We start from the raw sequence: 23,432 nt of genomic DNA, 5'->3' as shown, positions 1-23,432 counted from the left end.
TGCTGTCTCGATCCTAACTGTTTGATATCTTGCATATTTGCATTGTTTTAACCATTCATTCATAAGCTTTTGCATCATATAGATTAGGATTTAGACATGTTTAGGGTGCATTTGGCATACATATGTCTCTATCAGGTATTGGAACACCACATGGAGTTCTTGGAGACATTAAGAAGCAATGTGATCAAAAAGGGGGTGAAAGACGAGCATGGATGGAGGCCTTAGAGAAATCTTCTGTTGCTAATATTTTGTGGAGACAGGAAATTGAGTTAGCTTTCTAATGGAAGTGGTTTCAAGTCATTTGGAGATGTAATGGAGAAGTTACGATCAATTTACTAGAGGCATATCCATCCTAGTCGAGAACCGCAGAGTGACCTTCCGGAGCGATCCCCTGAGGTAGCTCCCAACCAGAGCGACCAACCAGAGTGACCCACCTAAGTCGCTCGCGTTTTCATCGCCCGGAGACACAAAAATGGAGGCTGGAGCGACCTCTCAGAACGACCCCCCAAGGTCGCTCCCAACCCCAGAGCGACCTCCTGGAGTGACCCTCTGAAGTCGCTCCGCGTTATCTGCTGCACGATTTTATTATTTTTCAAGGACCTTTTTGCAATTGTTGTGCACGTTTTTGCACTTGGAAAACCTAATGTTTAAGTACTATGTAGCCACCATTTGGAAATCTATATTTTATCTATTGAATACACAAAACTCTCTCAAGAAAAATTCTCTTTTGGCTTTGATTGTTCTTGTGTTCTTGTGATTTTCTTTCTACATCTCTATATGATTCATCTGAAATCCATCATGGGTTTAAGAGGAATCATGGAGATTAGTGAGTAATCACCTTTTGGATTCATGGGTTAGGGCGATTAAGGATGATTAGGCTAGTTCTAGGATGTTTTAGGTATAAATCATACTTGTTCCTTGCATAGTAGAGTGATCTTAATGCATCATTTGAGTAGGCCACTCAAAGGGTGATCTCTAGGCATTTCTCACCCGACAGGTGTTTGATGAAATACCTGAGTCAACTCTCCTAGGCTTTTAGTGTACTTTGCCAAAGAGATTTGTTGTTAAAGATGCTAAGATAGCTAATAGACTTGTTAGTAATGATTGCTTGCATGTTATTCAACCAAAGACATTTGATGTTTGAGACATGTTAGCAAATGAGCATTCATCTAGACATAGAGCTTGATTAGAATTGTGTCTAGGCTTAAGGTTGATAGTTTGATTTATCATTTACATTCCTTAGTTCGAAACCTGATCACCCAAGATCTAAATCCCTATACCCATGAGTTCTCCTTTCCAATAGCTTAAAAGTATCATTTTTATTGCTTTGCATTAGCTTTAATCATTAGTTTAGAAATCATCAAATCACTGGCTGCACTTAGATTAGGCAAATACTTGCATTCTCACTGCTTTGAGTCCCTCAGAACTGGTTCGACAACTTACTACCACTATACTATCATTTGACTTAGGAGCCTCAAAACTTCTAACATCAAATTGAAGGTACCAAGTATTTGATCATGTTTGTTTTCATGATTTTGAGTCTCATGCATTGCATATTAGATTCTTATTTGCATAGAAAAAAAAAAAATTATATTTGGGGGCCAAGACTTTTCACAATAAGAGTTAGATACTTCTCCACTTATCCCAAAAAGACTAATCACTTAAGCACAAAGAGCCAAACCTTTCATATTCCCAAATCACAATCACAACACTCACCCCCTTCCTATAGCTAGACAATAGAGTGACTAATCTAGCAAGAATGGAGACTAAGCATTGTCGTTCCCAATACTCTCAACATTATGCACATGTAAAGCTTTCTAAAGAGGTCTCACTCAACAAATAATGATGGTTTAAAAATGAGGTATGGGTTTTGGGAGTGGAGTACCACTTGAGTTTGTCAAAAAGATTGGTAAAACAGATGGGACAACTCAAGTGTGTATATCCATGACTTAGTACACAAGAGACCATATGCAAGAGACCTTAAAACAGGAGCTTGCTTCAAAGAGAGAGTATCAACAGTCAAATGAGTTTCAAGAGGAGCATTTAAGGCGCAAAGTTTACAAGCTTTCTAAAGGGTGCTCAAGGTACTTGTCATGATTACAAAATCGTTACCTTTTTTCACTGTGATATTACCCGAGAAGATGGCGAGTGTGCCGGAGATAAAGATAGCGAGAGGAGCGAGAGCTTAGGGCATGGAAGTGAGGTGTGGAGCCCGGAAGCTAAGCTAGGGATGCGTGTGGAAGATCTCTGGGATGAGCAGAAGCCACAGCTCAGCCCTGACGAGAAGCTCAACGCCTGCTTCGAGACCATCCCTGTCTCTGCTTTCCCTCTCTCCTCTCCCTCTCAAAGTAACAAGATTCCGGTTTACTTCCGATACTTGTGTCGGTCCGGTTTATTGTTCTCTTTGTGATGTGTTCTTTTTTTCTCTTTCTAATAGCGTTTCTGTTTTCAGATATATGAGGATGAACCAGTTCTTCAGGCGTTTAAGCTGATGAGGAGAAAGAGGATCGGAGGCATACCCGTTATAGAAAGAAAAAGTGAGAAGCCAGTAGGCAATATCAGCCTTAGAGATGTTCATTTTCTCCTGACTGCTCCAGAGATCTACCATGACTACAGGTTTTGATACTTAATAATAAATCCTACATCTTTCGGTAGGCATTGGTCAATGCTTTCTCTTTGTATCTTTTTTTTTTCATTAGGTCAATCACAACGAAGAACTTCTTAGAAGCGGTTAGAGAACATCTGGAGAAGGGTGGGGATACATCAGCACCTATACTGAGTGGTGTTATGGCTTGCACTAAGAACCATACGCTGGAGGAACTGATTTTGATGCTGGACGCTGAGAAGATCCATAGACTATATGTGGTGGATGATGCAGGTAACCTGGAAGGACTCATCACTCTCAGGGACATCATCGCAAGACTTGTGTATGAGCCACCTGGCTATTTTGGGGATTTCTTTGACGGTGTTATCCCTCTACCTCAAAACTACAGAGTCTAACAAATTTGTCTTTGCTTCTCTGTCTGTTTGTGCCAAAGTTCTTGAATTTGTGTTGTAAACGTTCAAACAGAAACAATAAAAGAGGAAAAAGAGCTAATCTTTGAGTGAATATGTCTGAAATATACTTTGGTACCTGGTCAGAGTAAGAGTAAATTCACTTTGATGTTGGCCATGGCTAACAGCTACGTAGGTAACATCTCAGACATGTAGTCTCTCTTCCACGAAATAGATTTACCTCAGCAACACGTAAACAAGTATGAAGCAAGTCCATGTGACTGCATCGAGTTGGCTTGTCTGTTTAGATGTTTGATGTCAAAACAACCGTTTAGCTGAAGACACTAACGGTATAACATTAGTAGAGTACCTTATTAAGATGATAAGATCCAAATTTGAGAAATCAAGCTGAGTTGTTTGAAGTACACAAACCTGTGTAGTAATCTTGGTACACTGATTGCAAGTGACTATTGTCACATAAAATCTTCTGCCAAAGATTTGAGGAACACAAACAAACTTGAATAAACCATCCGGATACACACAAAATATTTTATTAATCTCTTTGCAGGTGAGAGAGTATTTGGTTTTGCATAGCAAATAGATAAGTATTCAACTATATAGTTGTTGCACAGAATGTTCAAAAAGTTCTTATCTATTAGCTCAAGCATGGAAACAATGTTCAAAGAGACTACTAACCTGCCGGGCCGCAGATGCATGGTTTGTGTGTAGTATAGCATTAGAAAAAAAATAAAACAGAAACAGAAAGTCAGAAACATCATAACCAAGCAGTGAAGCAAAACGGATAAGGATTTATAACATCTATTTGCATAATTTGAGGTTTTAGTTTTGTCTTTTAAGTACGGGTTGGCGGCGGGAATGTTCTTCTAATCAACGGAGCAAATGTAGCATAGTGTAAAATTTACGCGCATCCAGTTCAGATTGGCAATCAGGTCTATTTGTCCATATAATATAAATTTTCGGTTTGTTTTTCTTGTTATAATCTGTTCTGAATTATGATCCAAATACACATGGGCCTAAATGCCCCTGATTTCTAAAGTGATTTCTTTTTCTATGTTTTGTTTGTATAAGCATTCTTTTCTTTAGGGGTTTGGCAAAATCATTGCTGTAAAGGTTATAGGTTATAGTTTATGCATTTCTAAAGCAGATTCAACTAATAATAAATAAATGAATCTATACATATACTTCATATGTTACTTTACGTATTTATAAAAAAAAACATTGAATTTTAACAAGTTTTGAGCGCAAGAGTTATGCAATGTGCTGCATTTAAAAGCAATGGTCAATAATCTTCTTTTTGTTAGTGAACCTAGAAACATGGATAAATGAAAAAAAATTCTCTCCATCTCATATTAAATATCGTTGTAAAGAAAAAATCCGTTGCAAAATAAATGTCATTTTAGCATTTTTATATATAATTTATTAATTTTATTTTAATGTATTTTCTATTGGTTAAAATATAAATAGGTGTAGATATAATGGTGTTTTTATATAGAAAATATATAAAAAATGATTTTTAATATATGTGCACAAGTCTAAAATAATGAAAAAGTATATACAATTAGACAAAAAGTTTAAATTCATTAAAACAGGTTTGGAAACTATGGGCCAATATAATACACAATAAGTTAAATAGGTTTTGGATTTCGTGATCTTTAATTTTCACATTCTATCACTTTTATATGTTTCCATTCGAAAAGAAATTGCATCTAAGTTAGGTTTAATCAAAATATCATGAATTCAAGAAAATGTCTAAATGAAAAAATAATGGCTATACTTATTGTTTGTAATAGTATTAGAAGCAAAAGTTATATTATACATGAGACATAGAAAAACAGGCTAGTAACCAAAATATAGAGAATACACTCTTTATCTTCCAAATAAAATATGGAGTACCATTTTATGAGAAGAATTTAATTTAAATGACTAAAATATTCCTACTTAGTAGTTAGTATAGAGCTACGAGTAGTAGTGTAGTACGTTAGCTTTTAGAACCCAAAAACCCACGTGAATCTCCAATTATTACACAACCCACATCCTCATTTTCATATCTTTATATAAAACGGATATATGTTTATGAGAAAAATATGAAAAAGGTGAAAAGGGTTTCTCATAAAAGCCTCTCATGCCTCAATAACGTGATCCGTTATATTTATATCCCATCTTCTCTGTCTTTTCTTCAACGGAGATTTTCTCTACAGCTAATAACTGTACTATTTTGATACAACGGAGATTGCCAAATTACTAACCTCTACTATTTTCTCACTAATGTCAAAGTGCCCCAGTTTAATTTTAATAAATAAATTCTGCAATTGGAACTTCTGAGCTAGCAGGGTCGGATCTGAGCAAATAGTCCAATTAAACTTTTATCATAACCTCCGAAATATTTGGAAGTTGTATATGTAAATATAAATTTGTATGTAAAATTATTAAAACTATTAGTAAATGTTTATAATTTATAAAATCTCAAACCTGGTCTTGATGAATTATGTCGCTGATGTTTTAAACTAACCATGAAAACAACGGTGACGGTTGCATCTACATGTTCTATTATCTTAAACATAACATAACCGTAAACGTAAATAAACAATAGTACTCGTATAGTTTCAGAAAGCATCTATTTGATGATATCGATAACTGCGTTACCAGTACTATTTAACTAACTTCTCGTCTGAACATAATATAGCCTGCATGAAACTCATGATAAAAATACATTTAAAATTTTGGTTTTTGGTGTAGGTACACTTACGAGTGATGATAGATGAAAATAGTAGTGGTTATATTGGAAATTAACCATCTTTTTGTGAGAAATAAATTAACCATCTTTGTCACTATATAATTTTATACGATCAATTCATATCTTCTTCTATTGATATATATATATATTGAAGATGCAAGAAGAGCTTGCAGATATCAATAGTCTTCCGTGACTAATTAGGCGACGAAGTCACTGATGCTGGAGGCATTAGTCGTTACTACATAAGGCATGCGGAGTGGTGGGTTACCATGTGGATGTAAGGATATACTGAGATGGAGAAAAATAAACTGAGGGTTTATATCTTAACGTAGTCGTTGAAATAGTTGCTGATGCAGTGTGTGTCAGAGAGTGAATCAGGAGGCATGCAGAGTGGTAGAGACCATGTGGATGCGAGATGCTGAGCTGGCGTGGAATAAACTTGAGGAGCAAGTTTATACCATGGAGAAAAGACAAGAGATAAACTTGGGGAGTAAGTTTATGCCTTGAGAAATAAGTACATTCCAAGAAAAGGAAACTGTACTTATTAATATGGAAGTTGTCCATATCCATGTTGTCTTGGAGACTAGGTTTCAGGAACGTGGAGATCACTATAAAAGAGCTATGGAGTCGTGGGTATTCCAATAAGACACTGGAGGCTATTGTTATAGAGGAAGGGTAAAAATCCCTTAGGGTGTTCTTGGGTCGTGCTGAAACAGTTGCTGAAGTACTGACGATGGAGAAACAAGTTTGGGTAGATTAGGAATTGTTCAGTAGCAGCTGTTAGGGTGTTAACAGGCTAGCGATGCTGATTAAGTAGAACTTGTAATTGAGTGTATAAGGCGATTTCTAATAAAGCAATTAGTGTTTGCTTGTATCTATTTTATCTCTTGGTTTACCTTCTGCATTACCTATTGTTTGTGTCATCTTTACACTTACATATATATATATAATGGAAACATACATACCTAATTGTTGTACAAATCAAAATCCTTTTTGTCTTATCAATCGAGATAATCAATGGAACCACACTGAGCAACAAATTTACATAATTGTGGTACTGTGGTCGTTTGTTAGAAGATTATCGAGATATTCAGGCTATAAATCTCATTTACCAAAAACTCCCAATTATATACAATGGATGTAAATGGTAAGTACAAATTTAACTGGGGCTTTTAACTCTGATGGTAAAGGGAATATCGCCACCTTGGTTTGAGTACGGCCATTTGGAACGTTTTAAATCGTTAAAAAAATGGATTATATTACGCTTTGTGGTAATTAGTCTTTAAGTCTAAATTTATTTTGGAAACACACCACAAATATATGAAAAAAAGAATTGGAAAGGATACATCTCTAAGTGAAATAGGGTCAGAATAATAAATTGTAAAAAATAAAAAAGATGCAAATTTTTCTTTTCAAATCCACCAGAAGAAGAAAGCGTTTATACTAATTTTTTCTATTAAAAATTTTTCTTAGAATACTCCAATCATATGTTAAAATCACCATATAGTCTAAGATTTTGATGCATGATTACTTACCTCCAAGGTAAACTCCCACTGAATATATATTTCAGTCTTCCAACACTCCGAAATATGTCAACAACTACGTTAACATCTAACGAAGATTAATAACACCAAAAACTTAATTACATAAACACCAAACAAAAATTTCTCGTTTTTTTATTTTGTAGAAAAACTTTTTTTCATAGAGACACATCCTCTTTGTATCCATAACGAGAATTTACTTCTTAAATTCTTTCAAAAGAAATTTAAACAACATTATTCTTGGACATATATATAGATATTGGCATTTGTTTTAGGCATATTTGAATATCTGGAGAAAGAATTTTCTCATAGATAAAAACTCTCTTTAGAAATTAATCCGGACTATACTTAGGCTGACAATACTATACGCATGGAACACCCCATATTAAAGAAAACTATAAATTTGATGAAATGTTGGGTGAATAAAATAAATTTTATATTGGTTATATGGATTAGTGAAAATTATAAAATTAGTTAAGCTTTTGTAAATTATTTTAAGTCATTTAGCTAGTTGACATTTACAATAAAAACAAAATCTTTATTTTGGCGCCGATTAAACATGCTCATAGAAGAGTTAAAATTTATGGTTCAATTTTTTACATTTAAAAAAATAATTTAAGAGAGTTTACGGAAAAAATATCTCAATTACATTCGTCTTTAAACTATTCATCATTTAAAATAAACTTAAATATAAATATAAATTTTGATTAAGTCTTTGATACTTTATGTCAATAATTTGATTTGTTTACGTCAAAAATACTTTTATTAAATTTAATTGCTTGATAAAAAGTTATAGTTTGTGTCATTAGTTTGATTGTTATGTCAAAAATACTTGGATTAAATTTATTTGATTGTTTATGTCAAGAATGCTCAGATGCTTTTATTAAGTTTTGTCAATAATCTACCGCATTGCTTATCCGTTTACTAATTATGAAATTGTCTGAAACCTTTTAATAGTTCCTTGAACCCAATATTTTACTTTTTATTATTCTGAATCCAATCAATCCACCACTAATTTTCTACACAAATTAACTCTTCTTTTGGGGCAAAGTACACAAATAAACTAAACTTCTTATAACTATTTGACACAAAAATAAAGCAACGAGGATATAAGAGTCATATCAAGTAGATATACTGTATATGTGCACAGACACGAAGCAGCTTACATATAAAGTAATGCACCCCCTACTTATTGAAAACTGCAGCCTTTTTTAGCTCCCAACAAAAAACAAAACCAAAAAATGGCTGAACAACAGCAGCAACATGATCATCACAAAGAGCTTCAGCTTTTACCTTCTCCACTATCGACGGAATCTCCGGTAAGGACACTCCGCCCAACAGTTACAACAACCGATCACCACCATTCCTCATCCATGATCCACCACGACCTCGACCTCAAACTCTCCATCAGCCTCAGTACAGTTCCAACGGCGACGGTGGAGCATGTAAGGGATGGCGGCGGAGGAGGTGTGGAGGTTCTGAAGGGGCAGGCTGCGGAGCAGATAAGACTGGCGGCAATAGAGAAGGCTTACGCCGAGAGAGTCAGAGAGCTGACTCGCCGTGAGATGGAGATGGCTCAATCTGAGTTTGCTCGGGCAAGGTAACAAACTTATACTAAGTAGTCCCGGTTTGGTTTGGTTTTGTTCGGTTTGGTTAACGGATTTTGGGTTTGGGATCAGGGTGATGTGGCAGAAGGCGAGGGAGGAGGTTGAGAGAGCGGAGAGGTTGAAGGAGAGATCAATGACCAAGATCGATACGACTTGCTTGGAGATCACTTGCCACTCTTGCAGTCAGCGCTTTAGGCCTTAATTTTATTATGTTTTTAATTTCTTTCTGTTTTCTTGAAATCTAAGGAAAACCAATGATGTGTTCAAATAAGAAATTAATTATTTCCCCGGCAATTTTACTTAAATACATTAAAATTTTTGTTGGAATTTAAAAGTCATTGATCAACAAAAGACCTCTACAGATGTATCAAAAAATAATAAGTCGGTAAAATATGAATCTAAAACTTCTCGAAGATGATTAAAATCACAAGTCTATGAAGAATTTTGTTCTTGACCAGCTTCTCAATTAGCCTCGAGAACTGGTTATGTGTGTTCCAAACTCCGTTGTGTCATCTTACATAGTATCTCAGAAATAAGTCAGTTACAGGGGATTTGATGAACTGAAATTCAATTAGTTACCGTGTATACATTAGTCATATCAATTCCGTAACATCAGCTCTATACATTAATAGTTTGGAGTATTAAACTCGAATTATGTCCCTAATTAACTAATAAATGGAACAAAACCTAATTAGCCTGATGGACAGTTAGTTAAGTGTTTGATATTAGCTAGAGTAACAAGAAAGTGGATAATAATTCAATTATTGCACCATCTTATTATATAAAGCTTGGTTTTTCAAAGTTACTAATTAACATGATCGCGACACATGACAATTAAAATTTTAAGATTGTGACATGTATTAATCTATTTCATAATTAAAACCTTATTATAAATATTATTAATAGTAATTTTCCATTTTTAATACTGTAAACAAAAGATTTAAGATTGTGACATGTGTTGATCTATCTCATAATTAAAAACTTTATTATAAATATTATTAATAGTAATTTTCCATTTTTAATATTCTAAACAAAAGATAATTGTAAATGATTATTTGATAGTAATTTTTCTTCTAATATTTTTACATGTGCTTAAATATATAATGATTAAAAATATATGTACTTATATAATAAAAACGAATTTTATATAATCTAATTGTAAATATTTTTAATAGGTAAAAATTATTTAATATTATTTTTCAGAATTTTTCCTTCTTTAAAATTGTGACATGTGTTAATCTATCTAATAATTAAAAACCTTATTATAAATATTACTAATAGTAATTTTCCATTTTTACAATTCTAAACAAAAGATAATATTGTACAAACTGATTTTAGTTTAAAACACATGTCAAAATTATTAATTAACATGATTGTGACACATGACAGTTATATATTTAAAATTTTGATATTTGTTAAAATATCTCATAATTAAATATATATATATACACAATAATTTTTAAAATTCGAAACAAAAGATAATTGTAAAAGATTATTTCATACTATTTTTTTCTAATATTTTACATGTGTTTAAATATATAATGATTAAAATATATATGTACTTATATAATAAATACGAATTTTGAATAATCTAATTGTAAAAATTATTTAATAGTTAAAATTCATTTAATATTAATTGTTTCCAAAATTTTCCTTTTTCAGAATTCTAAACAATTTTTTTTTCCTTATAATACTAAAGCTTGGTTCTTCAAAATTAGTAATTAACATGATCACGACACATGTCAATTAAAGCTTGGTTCTTATTGTGACATGTGTTTTAAACTAAAATCAATTTGTAAAATATTTAACACTAATTTTCCTTTTCTAAAATCATAAAGAAAAAAATCAATGTAAAAAATATTTAATCGTAATTATCCTTTTAAAAAATCTTAAACAAAAAAAATTTTAAAAAAAATTGATTAATATTAATTTTCTTTATTGAAATCATGAAGAAAAGATAACTGTAAAGAAATTAAAAAACTGTCAAGAAATATTTGATAGTAATTATATTTTTTTAAAAAATCTTAGACCAATGAAACTTTGTTTTCTTAAGTTACTAATTTACGATCGCGACGTATGACAATTAAATATTTAAGATTGTGACATGTGTTTTAAACTAAAATCAGTTTGTACAATATTTAACATTAATTTTTCTTTTCTAATTAAAATCATAAAGAAAAAAATAAATGTAAAATATTTAATCGTAGTTATCCTTTTAAAAAATCTTAAACCAAAAAAATTGCTTAATGTTAATTTTCCTTTATTCAACTCATGAAGAAAATATAACTTTAAAGAAATAAAAAAACTGTCAATAAATATTTAATAGTATTTATCCTTTTAAAAAAATCTTAGACCAAAAAATATAAAAGACTATATAATTTTAATTTTCTTTTATTCAAATTCTAATTAAAAAGATCATAAACCAAAAAGAATTACAATTATTCAGATATATATATATATATATATATATATATATATATATATATATATATATATAGAATTAAACTCCCTCATATTTGATCACCAAGTATAATTATTGATTCAACAAAAATACAAAGTACGGTTCTGTATCCTTATCTTCGCATATTTTTTTTTTCTTACAAACTCATGTTGATTTCTTTTGTCATTGTCATGCTGCTTACGTAAATTATTGCCACAATAATGATTAGGCATTTGTACAATAATAGTTTTTTCTTTTTTTGTAATAGTTATCACTCTATAAAAATATTTGTTTATTAATTCAAATGTTGTTTCTTAAAAACTTCATATATAATTTTATATGTGTAAAAATATTAAACCTAAACCCTTAACATTACCTTATCTCTCAACTCAAAATCTTAAGTTTAAATTAGTTAACCTTAGTTTTTTTGGTCGATGTTAATTCTAGAATTATAATTGTTTTTCCTTTTTAAAAGTGAAAATATAATAGTGGTTAGTGTAAACATGAAAAGTAATAATATGAATGTAGTATTTTTGACAATTTATTTATTTATTTTAGAAACTGGAAACCTTACATTATGATGTATTCAGTGCTCCATAAAATATCTTATATCAACAACATGGATATTTGATAGTTTTTAGTTCTATGTTAATAACATGTATTCGAAAAACATGTTCAAAAGAGATGAAAATTACGAAATAAAAGAAGATAGAGAAAAAGATAATTTAGTAAATGACATTTCTTTAACAAAATTTAGGATAAAAATGTACATTAAAATCTATAGTAAATATAAAAATATTATTTTAATTAAAAATTAATTTATTATTAAATAAAATATTTTACAAATATTTTTCTAAAGGATTTCTAAAATATAATTTATCTTAAAATTACTACTAAATATTTTAAAATTTAAATATAATATTAAATATTTTGAAAAAAATAAGAAATTAATTTATATTTTCGTACTATATATTTTTAATCATAAAATATTTTATCAAATTTCACAATATTAAAATAAAAATATCATCAAATATTATTTTGCTATTATATTTTGTTTAAACTTTTAAAAATAGAAATTACTATTAAATAATATTTATGATAAACTATTAACAGAAATCATTTTTGTTATCTTATTATATATTTATTTATTTATGAGATAGTTTAACTCATATCACATTTTTAAATATATAATTGTCATGTGTCACAATCATGTCTCTATAATATTATTTGAGAAGTCACTTTCCTATGTGTCGCACTCAGGTTAACTCTGAGGATGGTTGATTACAGTGATGCCCTTAATGAATCAAATATATCTAATTACTATTATTAAATATTTATTATTTTCCTTTTTTATTTATGTTTCCTTTTTCTTTATTTTTTCAAATAAACTATATAATTAAAAATTTGTAAATTTTAAAACGAAAATTATCTTTTATATATATATAATTCAATAAGGAAAATTAACAAAACAATATTCTCTTTTACAAGATAATCTTAAACAAAATAATATATATTTAAAAAATATTAAGTAATTGTTACAAAATAATTTAAATAACATAAAATAAGATATTTTTAATGAATAAAATTTAATCTAATCTTTCTTATTTATTTAAGTTCCCTTTATATTTTTCAAATAACTTCAATGATAAAAAAAATATTGTCATATAAAATGTGATTTCACAAAAATTAAAACTCAGTAGAATAATCTTGATATTAAAGTAAGGAAATAATTTTTCTCTTTTAATTTTTATGTATTATGTTTTTATGCAACTTTGTACCTATCATCTCTTTATTTTTCTAATTTTATTTTTTCAAATTAATATATACCAAATTACTAAAAAATCAAAAATATATTTACACATCTAAGATAAAGAACTAAACTAATACAACGAATACAGTTCATAAGATTTGGTTGGATTAGATTAAAAATAGTTATACTTTAATTTTACATACTATATGTAACACTATATACCCAAAAAATGAGTAACTAGACCAATCCAATTTTTTTATACAAAGTTAGACATTAAATAAAGTAATATATTTTTATTTATAAAAATATTTTATACATATAAATTATAGAGTGACTCAACATATCACTAAATAAATATGAAATTTTCAAATAATATTATAAATATATTAACCAAGTATTATAATTTAGTATTTTATATAACTTATAAATATAGGGTTTGAAAAGACTATCATTGTTATATATATATATATATATATATATATATATTTATTTATTTATTTATTTATGTAACTTTAATCGATCAACACTTTAGTTTACTCTTACTATTTGATTCTCAAAATAAAAAATATTAAATTATATATAATCTCACCAATATATATTTTACAAATCTAAGATAAGAGTTAAAATACATGAAAATAACAAAATAAATCAAAATTTAATCAGTATAACAAAAATATTATAGTCGAGTAAGAAAATTTGTTGAATTGGGAAATTAAATGTTATCTAATATATCCAAATAATAACCAAACAGTCAAGATATTATATATCAAAAATTATATGTCTAACTAAAATAACAAAATATTGTTTAAAATAAATCATGCATATTGATTACAATATAAATAACAGAATAACTGAAAATAAAAATAAATTATTATAATGTATTTTAGTTTTAAATATTTAACCTCGTGCATGAGCACGGGAAAATCACCTAGTTACCTATTAATTTTGAAAAACTAGGCTCAATATAGTATTTTATGATAAGATTTTATTAAAATTTTAGAAAAGGAAAATTACTATTAGATAAACTATTTTTCAAATCTGTTTTTTTCTGTTAATTGAAAAAGGAAAATTTCTTCAAGTTACTATTAAATAATTTTAAAATTGTTTTTTAACATTAAATAATTTTTAAAATTAGTTGTTTCAAACTTCGTTTATTTTATTTTCATGGTACATATATTTTTAATCATTACATATTTAAAACAAATGTCACAATATTAGAAAACAAATTGTTATCAAATAATCTTTTGTAATTATATTTTGGTTAGGGTTTCAAAAATGGAAAATTACTATTAAATAATATTAATAATTACTTTCTAAAAATTTTGTTTTGGTTATTATCTTAGTATATATTCTTTTAAATATGAGATATATTAGAACAAGTCACATTTTAAAAATATAATTGCCATTATATTAATTATAAACTTTGAAGAACCAAGTAACTTAAAAAAATATAAAATAAAATTAAATTATAAAATTCAACAATATAATAAATTATTTAATAAAAATTATGAATAAAAACTATCTATTAAATAAATAAATAAAATTCATTTATGTATCATGATTATAAAATAAAAATTTTAACTTGAACTTATGTAAAATTTTTAATTATAAAATAAATCTCACACAACATATGTAAATCAATCATTAAATTATAATAAAATTATTATTATTTTATGTTTTTACTAAATTAAAACATCAAAAATTCCGTTGCAACGCAACGGGCTTATATCTAGTACAAAATAAAGTAACGTGGAAAATAGAAGAATGAACAATTTGCATGATTTGAATATAATTGGATGACTTACATCTGGTTCATTTTATTTATTGTAATCACTTTTGAAGTTATATTCCTTTAAATGAAGGGCAAACTGATGGTTATTTTTCTTTTAGGCAAATAATCATAAACACACGTACATATATACATATACATATATAAAGATATATATGCATGGAGATGATGGGTATAATTATTGCATCACCATGCTCATTTATCTACTTTTGATTTCTTAGGTCGATTTAAATATTATTGTCGTAGTGTCCTGTTATTTGATACCATAAAATTTCATGGAAATAAAATGTCCAGATGTTTTGGCATATTATATAGTAAGAAAGTTCAAATAATACCGTAAATTTATATAGCCTTGACATTCATTTTCTGCAGATAAAAATTCCGTACATAATGTAATGAGATAACTTGATCTGTACTGTCCGATCCAGGATTCCAGTATTTATGTACAAAATATTGAAAAAATTGTATTACCTACAGAGATTATATAGTGGATTTCAAAAACCATAAGATTCTATAATACATATAACTAATTAGCTACTATACGCTAGTACGTAAAATCTAGTCGATTGGTCATATTATATGTAATTCGATTATTATGACTTACCAATAAATAAAGACAAACGATATTTAAAATCTACTAATTTATATAAATTTTTAAGAGCACATAAATTGTCGATGTCTGCCGTTTTGTCATTTATATGACAATTTTTTACCTGTGGAATTCAGTAGATTTTTCCTTTGTTTCATCTTCTCGTTATTACTTTGAAGAGAAGCTTTCTATTTTACGCTGCAGAGCTATAATGTTGTTTTCAATAAAATTAAGCCCAGAGCTGTGCCTAGAGGTTTTTATGCTCTTTTTTTATGAAATAAAAGTTTGATAGAAAAATTCATCTAAAAACTCTTCTTATTTTCTTTGCAAAAAAAAAACTCTTCTTATTTTTATGTTTAACTTGTAACAATCTGCAACACACAAACAATTATCTTTACAGAAATAATATTTGCTATTTTCAATCACAAAGATTTTTTTAACAAATCTAGAATAAATATTTATATACAAACGTAATATAAAAATATATTAGTATTGATCTAGATTCAACAAAATATGTTTTTATTATAAAACTTCATAAGATATAAACAACAACATACTCAGAAGAAATAAATAATAAAATTCAAAAATATAGATATAATTGTAGCTAATTATTTTAAATGTAACTTGTGATGGCAGAAAAAGAAATCTTATAAATATTAATAGTAATCTAGGTTTAAGTTTTTATTGAAAAACTAACAAAAAGTGTTACTACGCACTGTTCTGATTAAGCCCTTACTGCAAACTCTTATACAAGAGAGAACATACAAAATACTAGAAAATAACTAAAAGCGATGGCAAAGGCCAAAAGGTGCGTAGACTAACTATAAATTTGAAAAAGGAATTCCATGAAACCCTAGAGTGCTTTTATTGCTCTTTGGATGTAAAAAAGATCTCTTTTGTCAACATTTTTTTGGGGTCTAAATGTTAAGATATTTTTTGTCAACATAATGATCTCATTTATTTATTTATTTTTTGGTAAACACTTTTATTTCTTTTTTTTTAACTAAAATGATCCCTTCTCTTCCAATAAATAAGTTTCTAACTAAATACATTACTTTAGGTCATTTACATAATCTCTTTTAACACACAAACAACATTCCTTTTACACGCGTGTATGAATACACATCTGCAAGTACTTGTCGAGATTTTTATATACAAATGATATACGTAATACATACATATATAGCACTTCATGCAGTACTGTTCTTACATTCGTGTGGAGTTGCTATCTCTCAGTGATTGTAAAGTAGAATAGAATATGATAATATTATTGTGTTGTCTTTGATATGAGAATACAAGATCCATATATATAGTGCTAACATTAACATAATTGTTGACACTAGATAATGTTAACTTTCCTAAACATTTAATGGAAATATGCTAAGAATATTTTGAGGTTAACTTGTTCTTCAAGTCTTTCCTTTTAGTTTTAAGGGTCTTTATGGGTTTCACGGGCTTCACAATCTTGGTCCGTAAGATACACATCTTCCGGCCCGACATATCTCTAATACTCCCCCGCACGACAAACGTGAGATGCAACACGCAAATCTGCAACCACATAGCAGACCACGTATGTCGTGGATACTATATCGAGGAAAACAAATCAGTAGATTCCTTCGGGAATGAACTTCAACTTAGACAAGGAGGATGAAAACTTCAGCTCTTCTTTGGTCTTGACAATGGGAATACATCCCGTGGGCGCAACTGCAGCTCCAAAAAACAATCGTCCTATCTCGGACAGTCCGTAACTTGGACTAAACAAATTAACCTAAAATCTTGAGCGTTTTACTAGAACTCCCCCGTAATGGTTAAACTATAACCAATAATATTCCAAACTATGGAACAACAAACATCTTAAGAAATTCTAAACCATAGAAAATCTTAGATAAAGAATAACACAAGTGAAACCCACAAATCTTAACCCAACTAAAAGAAAACGATAATTCTTGTGCACTCACCAAACTCAAACCAATAAAAAGTCTCTTTGACTTAGATAACGTACAAAACCCTAATAATATTAAGAAGCAACTAAATAATGCAAGAGAACTTCACGTATACATTGTCTTCGTCTGGATCATCTTCGGCATTTTCTTGATCATCGTCAACACCACCGATGATCATACTTATCAAATCTTAAAACTTACGGAAGCTTTAATTTTGATCCCTAAGAATCGACTGCTCTGATACCATGTAAAGTAGAATAGAATATGATAATATTATTGTGTTGTCTTTGATATGAGAATACAAGATCCATATATATAGTGCTAACATTAACATAATTGTTGACACTAGATAATGTTAACTTTCCTAAACATTTAATGGAAATATGCTAAGAATATTTTGAGGTTAACTTGTTCTTCAAGTCTTTCCTTTTAGTTTTAAGGGTCTTTATGGGTTTCACGGGCTTCACAATCTTGGTCCGTAAGATACACATCTTCCGGCCCGACATATCTCTAATAGTGATTTTCTTTTCTCGGAAAGATAAGGGTTTTGATTGGTAAAGATCGTTGGAACTATAGAGAAAACAGTGAGGTGATATCTCTCAGTGATTGATAATTATTTTAATATAAAAACAACTATTAATTATTTAAAAATGTGAAAATAATTTCTTTTTTATGAACAGAAATGTGAAAATAACTAAAATTTATTTAAAACACTTTACTTCTTATCATAAATATTTAGCTTATTTTCAACACATTTTAAATAATATATTGGTATCTAATAATATTATAGAACATTTTACATTATAGTTTTATTTCCAAGTATATGATAATTTGGTAGAATGTTTACTTGCACTTTTACATTTGGTAGTCAACAAAAGTCACTTTTACAGCAATATAATAATATCATCTAGTTTTTTCATTCCGTAGTTTTATTGATTGCAAAACTTGCGAAATCGCGTTTATAGTGACTTTTAGGTTTTATCGTTTGGATTCAGATTCAAGAAAATATAGTGTATTCATAACCACTAATGCATAAACTAAAATAAAACACATTTTTTTACAAAAAATGCAAAATAAGAACTCTTGATTGATACAACATATATTTACTAAGAGTTTTTTTGTGAAATAATGGCCAAAATGTTTTGTATGTTATTAAAAGCCAGACTTGTAGTTTAATGATACTATATATAATTTTTAAAAAAATCATTTATATATCTGAAATATGAAATTTAATATCGTATGATTGAGATTATATAGCTAATATCATATTTTATTTAAAATTATTATAATTGCGCAAATATTTATAAATAAAATTAATTTAAGTTTGTTTTTTAAAATATAAAATGTAAAGTCAATATCAAAATTTTCTACTTAATATTTATTATTTAATTTTATAAATATATAGCAATACATAAATTTTATTAAATACCAAAATAAATAAATATTTTTGGATAATTTTTAGAGATTTTTAGTGAAAAAATATATGACTTGTAAAAAAGTCAGGAACTAAATACACAAGTAGAAATATAAATATGTAATGTAATTATAGTTATTCATTTAGTATAAAAATAAAAGGGTGAAATTACATAATACAAAAAAAATATATCAATTTTGAAAAAATTAAGTAAACAATCAAAACAAACAACATCTTGTTACGACAGAAAACCACACATTAGCTATGAGTATTCGGTTTTTGGTTCCAGTTCCAGTTCGATTCTTCGGTTTATGAGGCTTAGTATTTGTTCGGGTATTTAGAAAATTTGGTTTCATTTTAATTCAGTTTTTTAGTTTTCAGTTGGGTTCGTTCGTGTAATAAAATTAGGAACCGACTAATATACAAGATAATATTGGATCCCATTCAATTCTTATTTGGTTCTTATTTTGGTTAGTTAAAAAAAAAAATTGAAGTTTTTAATTAAATATATTTTTCATCAAAATAATAAAATTTGGATAATATGGTATATATGTATATTATTTTATAATTTGTATATTACATATATATTATATTTCTTCAATGATATTTTTATTTTTTATAAATGAAACTAGATTAATATATATTTTAAACTTAATTATTTATATTTAATAAATTAAAGAAACTTTTTCTTTTTCCTAAAAGTAAATTAAATTAAAGAAACTTAAGTGAAAAAATTGAAAAAGCAATGTTTCTTCACGTACTTTCAAAGTTGCAAACCTTCATGTGCTTTCAAATTATTGTTATCTTTTTATATAAGTGTAAAATTGTTAAAAATAAATAATTATAACTCACCAGCTTACCAAACCACACCAATTTCTTCTGCTTTTCAACCGCAGGATGTAAACCACACTTCCAATTTTAATTTTAATTTCTTTTTCTTTTTTTTTAATTTTTTAATTACAAACTACACTATCTGTTATGTGTGTATTTAAGATAAATGGCTACACAAATGAAAGAATGCATGTGTTTACTTGTACCCGCTTCAAACATTCATAACCTAAGTCAATAAAAACTCAGAAATCATATTAGTTGGACATTATTAATCAATGTACTATAGACCTTATATAAATAGTAACAAGATGTAGTGAAACTGCAGGTGCCATGACTCATGTTTTTGATGATAAGAACCTTTGATAATGAAAGATAGAAGCAAATGGATCAAACAAAAACCACTATCGATCGGGTTATATATAACAAATGAAATAATTGATGACAGAATTACAAAGACAATAACGGGTGGGAGGGAGTCGGAGTATCCACTTATTTTCAACTTCTTCTTCTTAGACCTTTCTCTACACTCAAACTCCAAATATATATATTTGTTAAATCAAAATGAAATTGAAATATTGTTGCTTTTTTTTTTTTTTTTTTTTTTTTTGATCAAATTGAAATATTGTTGCTTAGTGCTTACAAATATCACTTCCTTTCCATGATGATCCAGTATCATCCAATGCAGTTTTCTAATCTTTTGATATGCTTCTAAATAATTATAATTAAGATATGTTAGTCAAAAGACATGTTTCTAGATTGCTAGTATTTCGAAACAGAAAAGACAGAAGAATATAACTAGTTATATATATTTTAGTTTATTCAAATTAAGAAAAAATATTCTCTAAATCATTTGTGATTCCAAACAACGTCCTTGTAGTTAATAATACTTATTTTTATATAATTCGGGTCAACTGGGTCGTAAAGACCCGACTAATTTCTGAAGTAAAGAACAAGAACCGGTTCTTTAATCCATTCTCAACGGGATTTAAACTTAGGGAGCCGAAGTTCCACGAAACCACTAGGACAACCCTGCTTGGTAGTTAAAATACATGCTCAAAATTGATAAAATTCCAAAGAAGAACTAGACGCAAAACATAACCAATTATCATGCACCACTTAACTCTTCTGAACCATCAAGAAATCTATACACACTGCATCATATGTCTGCGCCTCAACTCAGACCAGATGCCAGACGACCTCATGAATGTAGTTTTGGTTCTTTTTGTTGCTCGGCTCAGCGAAGCGAAAGCTACCGTCACTGCTAAACTCGCTTTTGCTCTGTTTTTGTCCTTTAAGTATCTACTCTTAGTTCTTAGAACATTTTGTAAATGTTTTTTTTCGCTTTGTTGACCTATAAATTTAACATCTTAAAAATCATCTTTTATGAAAATAAAAATGAATACTCCAACTTAAAACAATCAATTGATTTAGTAAAATGTAGTGTATATACAAAGATAAATATCTGTCGTACATAGTTACTGACGTACGTGTATGAACATAATGAGTGTGTCTCTGCGTAAATACAAAAGAAAGAAAGGAAATGTATCATCACAACGTTGAATTCACCAGAAGGAAAGAGATGTCTCTGAAAATTGGAAGATAATGGAAACTGATTAGATACATCAATGCATAGCAATCTTGCCCATAGTGACACAACCTTAACATTTGTCTTTTCACATTTGTCTTTTTATACTCATGTATAATATATATATATACGTATCATCAGTGTATTTATGCATACATAAGTATAGGCTTACACACATATACATGTGTAATATAAGTGTATATAGAATCAATCATATTTGGTATTTGTGTGAGAGAAAGAGATCAAAGAGAGCCATCATTTTCCAAATGTTGTTTTCCTTTGTTCAGCTTTTCACCAATTTACATATTTTCTGAATCCCATGTGGGAGGGATCTTTGATTGTCCCCTCTTGTTAGATTTTTTTTCCCAAATATATAGATTAAAACCCGATCTAATTCTTTCTACCATATAACTATTTGATAATAAGTGGCATTGTCTCTTATAGTTTATATCCTTATGACAGATTTGCTTTACTTTTGATGTACATATATATATATATATATATATATATATATGTGTGGTCCTTACCCAAGTTAGCTTCATTATTGTCATGTATATCTCCTTGTCTTCCACCTTCTAGAAATCTATTTACATTGAGAAATTATTTATCAGTACCCGTATTACACATTTCTTTATCAAGAACAATTGATATGCATATTTGAATCTATGTGTATTAGAGTCAAAGATTAATCTGCAACCCGTATATATGCTCAAATTTGTAACATGGAATCAAAAAATATAGATGAAGTTTTGTAAAAATAAAATTAGCTATTAACTATAGCCTATAAATGGAAGTTATTAGTTCTAATGATTGGAGAAAATAAACAAGAAGAAGAAGCCAAGGTTGGTTGGATTTAAAAGAGATAGTGACAATGCCCTTAGAATGGAAGGGAATGAAAAGACAGTGTTAGGGAAGGAAAAGGGGACAATGGATGATGGAAGTTACTCTCGATCATGTGATCCATCACTACCTTATATCTTATTTACATATATTTCATTAAACAAAAGCTATATATGTTCCGGCAAATGGCCGAAGATTTACCAATTACAAATTTATTTGTGCATATGTGCGTACCTTGTGTTACAGTAGTAGTTAAATCGAATTTGATTTGGATTTCTTCTTCATGCATGCATTATTATACTTTATTTACTTGTAACCAAGATTTTGGGTTGATCTCTATAATGTAAACACAACCAAAAAGGAGATAAACTTGAAATATTTTTTTCCACAAAACAATTAAGCGACACAATTTGAGAAATGATCAATTAAAAATAATACTTTATAGGTTTTTCAAAGAAGAGTTTTTAGCTTCTTTTTTTTTTTGCTTTCTTCTTTCAATTTGAGAAATGATAAATTTTCTATAATTTCGACATATATTAGTTGATTATAACAAATTTAGATATCAAGAAATATTGATTGAAAATAATTTTATTTTTGAATTTTTATTGGTTGAAATTCATTTAAATAATTAAGTTTAAACGTGAAAATTTTATATTGAGCATCAATACTGTTTATGTGTAAATATTCTGACCATTATCTTTGAGAAACGGAAAAGTAACATTTAAAAATCATGAAATAAAATTAGAAATCTTTATTGTTCAAATTTATTTCTAAACAGCTCAAGTTTCAGTGAAAATATAATTTTGATAACTGTTGAATCTAAAATTATGTATGTTTTGAATGTATCATAATAAATTGAAAAGAAACCAATTATTGAAAACTATATGTGCAATACGACGGTAGATAAACTAAAAGGAAATGTAAGGAAACTTATAAGAAGTTATAACTTTAAATCATACAACTGATTTAGTATGTTTTGTGAAAAGTATAAAATCCTTTTTAGATATGACAAATCACCAGGAAGTCGTTTTTCTTTTTTCTCTTTTTACCAGGAAGTTTTGTTATCTTTTTTAGCCGTGATGTATCATTTTCGTCCCATGGCCATGTTACATTCTACCACTATTAACTGAAGAAGAAGCTATTATTAGAAAAACTTTAAAATATTTTTTTAATACATATATTAGTAGTGTTATTTCTTTAAAATAAAAATTAAAAAAGTAGTAGTTTAAAATGACTAATTGCTTACTATGCAGAGATATTAGACGTCCAAAATAGAGTTAAAATCAATTATTTAATTGCATATAATGCTTTCAATTGCTACAATGATTAAAGGTAATTAAAACTAAAGACAATA

The 23,432-nt window shown here is 28.3% G+C and overlaps 1 protein-coding gene and 1 pseudogene across 1 annotated transcript; both read left to right on the top strand.

Moving 5' to 3' along the window:
• The first annotated feature begins 1,817 nt into the window (after positions 1-1,817).
• On the top strand, positions 1,818-3,109 carry LOC108808537 (SNF1-related protein kinase regulatory subunit gamma-1-like; annotated as a pseudogene).
• Positions 3,110-8,433: 5,324 nt separating this feature from the next.
• LOC108809763 (zinc finger protein SHOOT GRAVITROPISM 5-like) lies at positions 8,434-9,196 on the top strand. The gene is made up of 2 exons (XM_018581910.2): positions 8,434-8,890; positions 8,970-9,196. Exons 1-2 carry the CDS (start codon positions 8,532-8,534, stop codon positions 9,097-9,099), a joined length of 489 nt encoding a protein of 162 aa, XP_018437412.1. The 5' UTR covers positions 8,434-8,531; the 3' UTR covers positions 9,100-9,196.
• The last annotated feature ends 14,236 nt before the right edge of the window (positions 9,197-23,432 follow it).

Source organism: Raphanus sativus, chromosome 6 (assembly GCF_000801105.2).
Source record: "Raphanus sativus cultivar WK10039 chromosome 6, ASM80110v3, whole genome shotgun sequence".
Classification (NCBI taxonomy): Eukaryota; Viridiplantae; Streptophyta; class Magnoliopsida; order Brassicales; family Brassicaceae; genus Raphanus; species Raphanus sativus.
The sequence above is the reverse complement of the archived record's forward strand: the minus strand, read 5'-3'. Positions and strand labels throughout refer to the sequence as shown.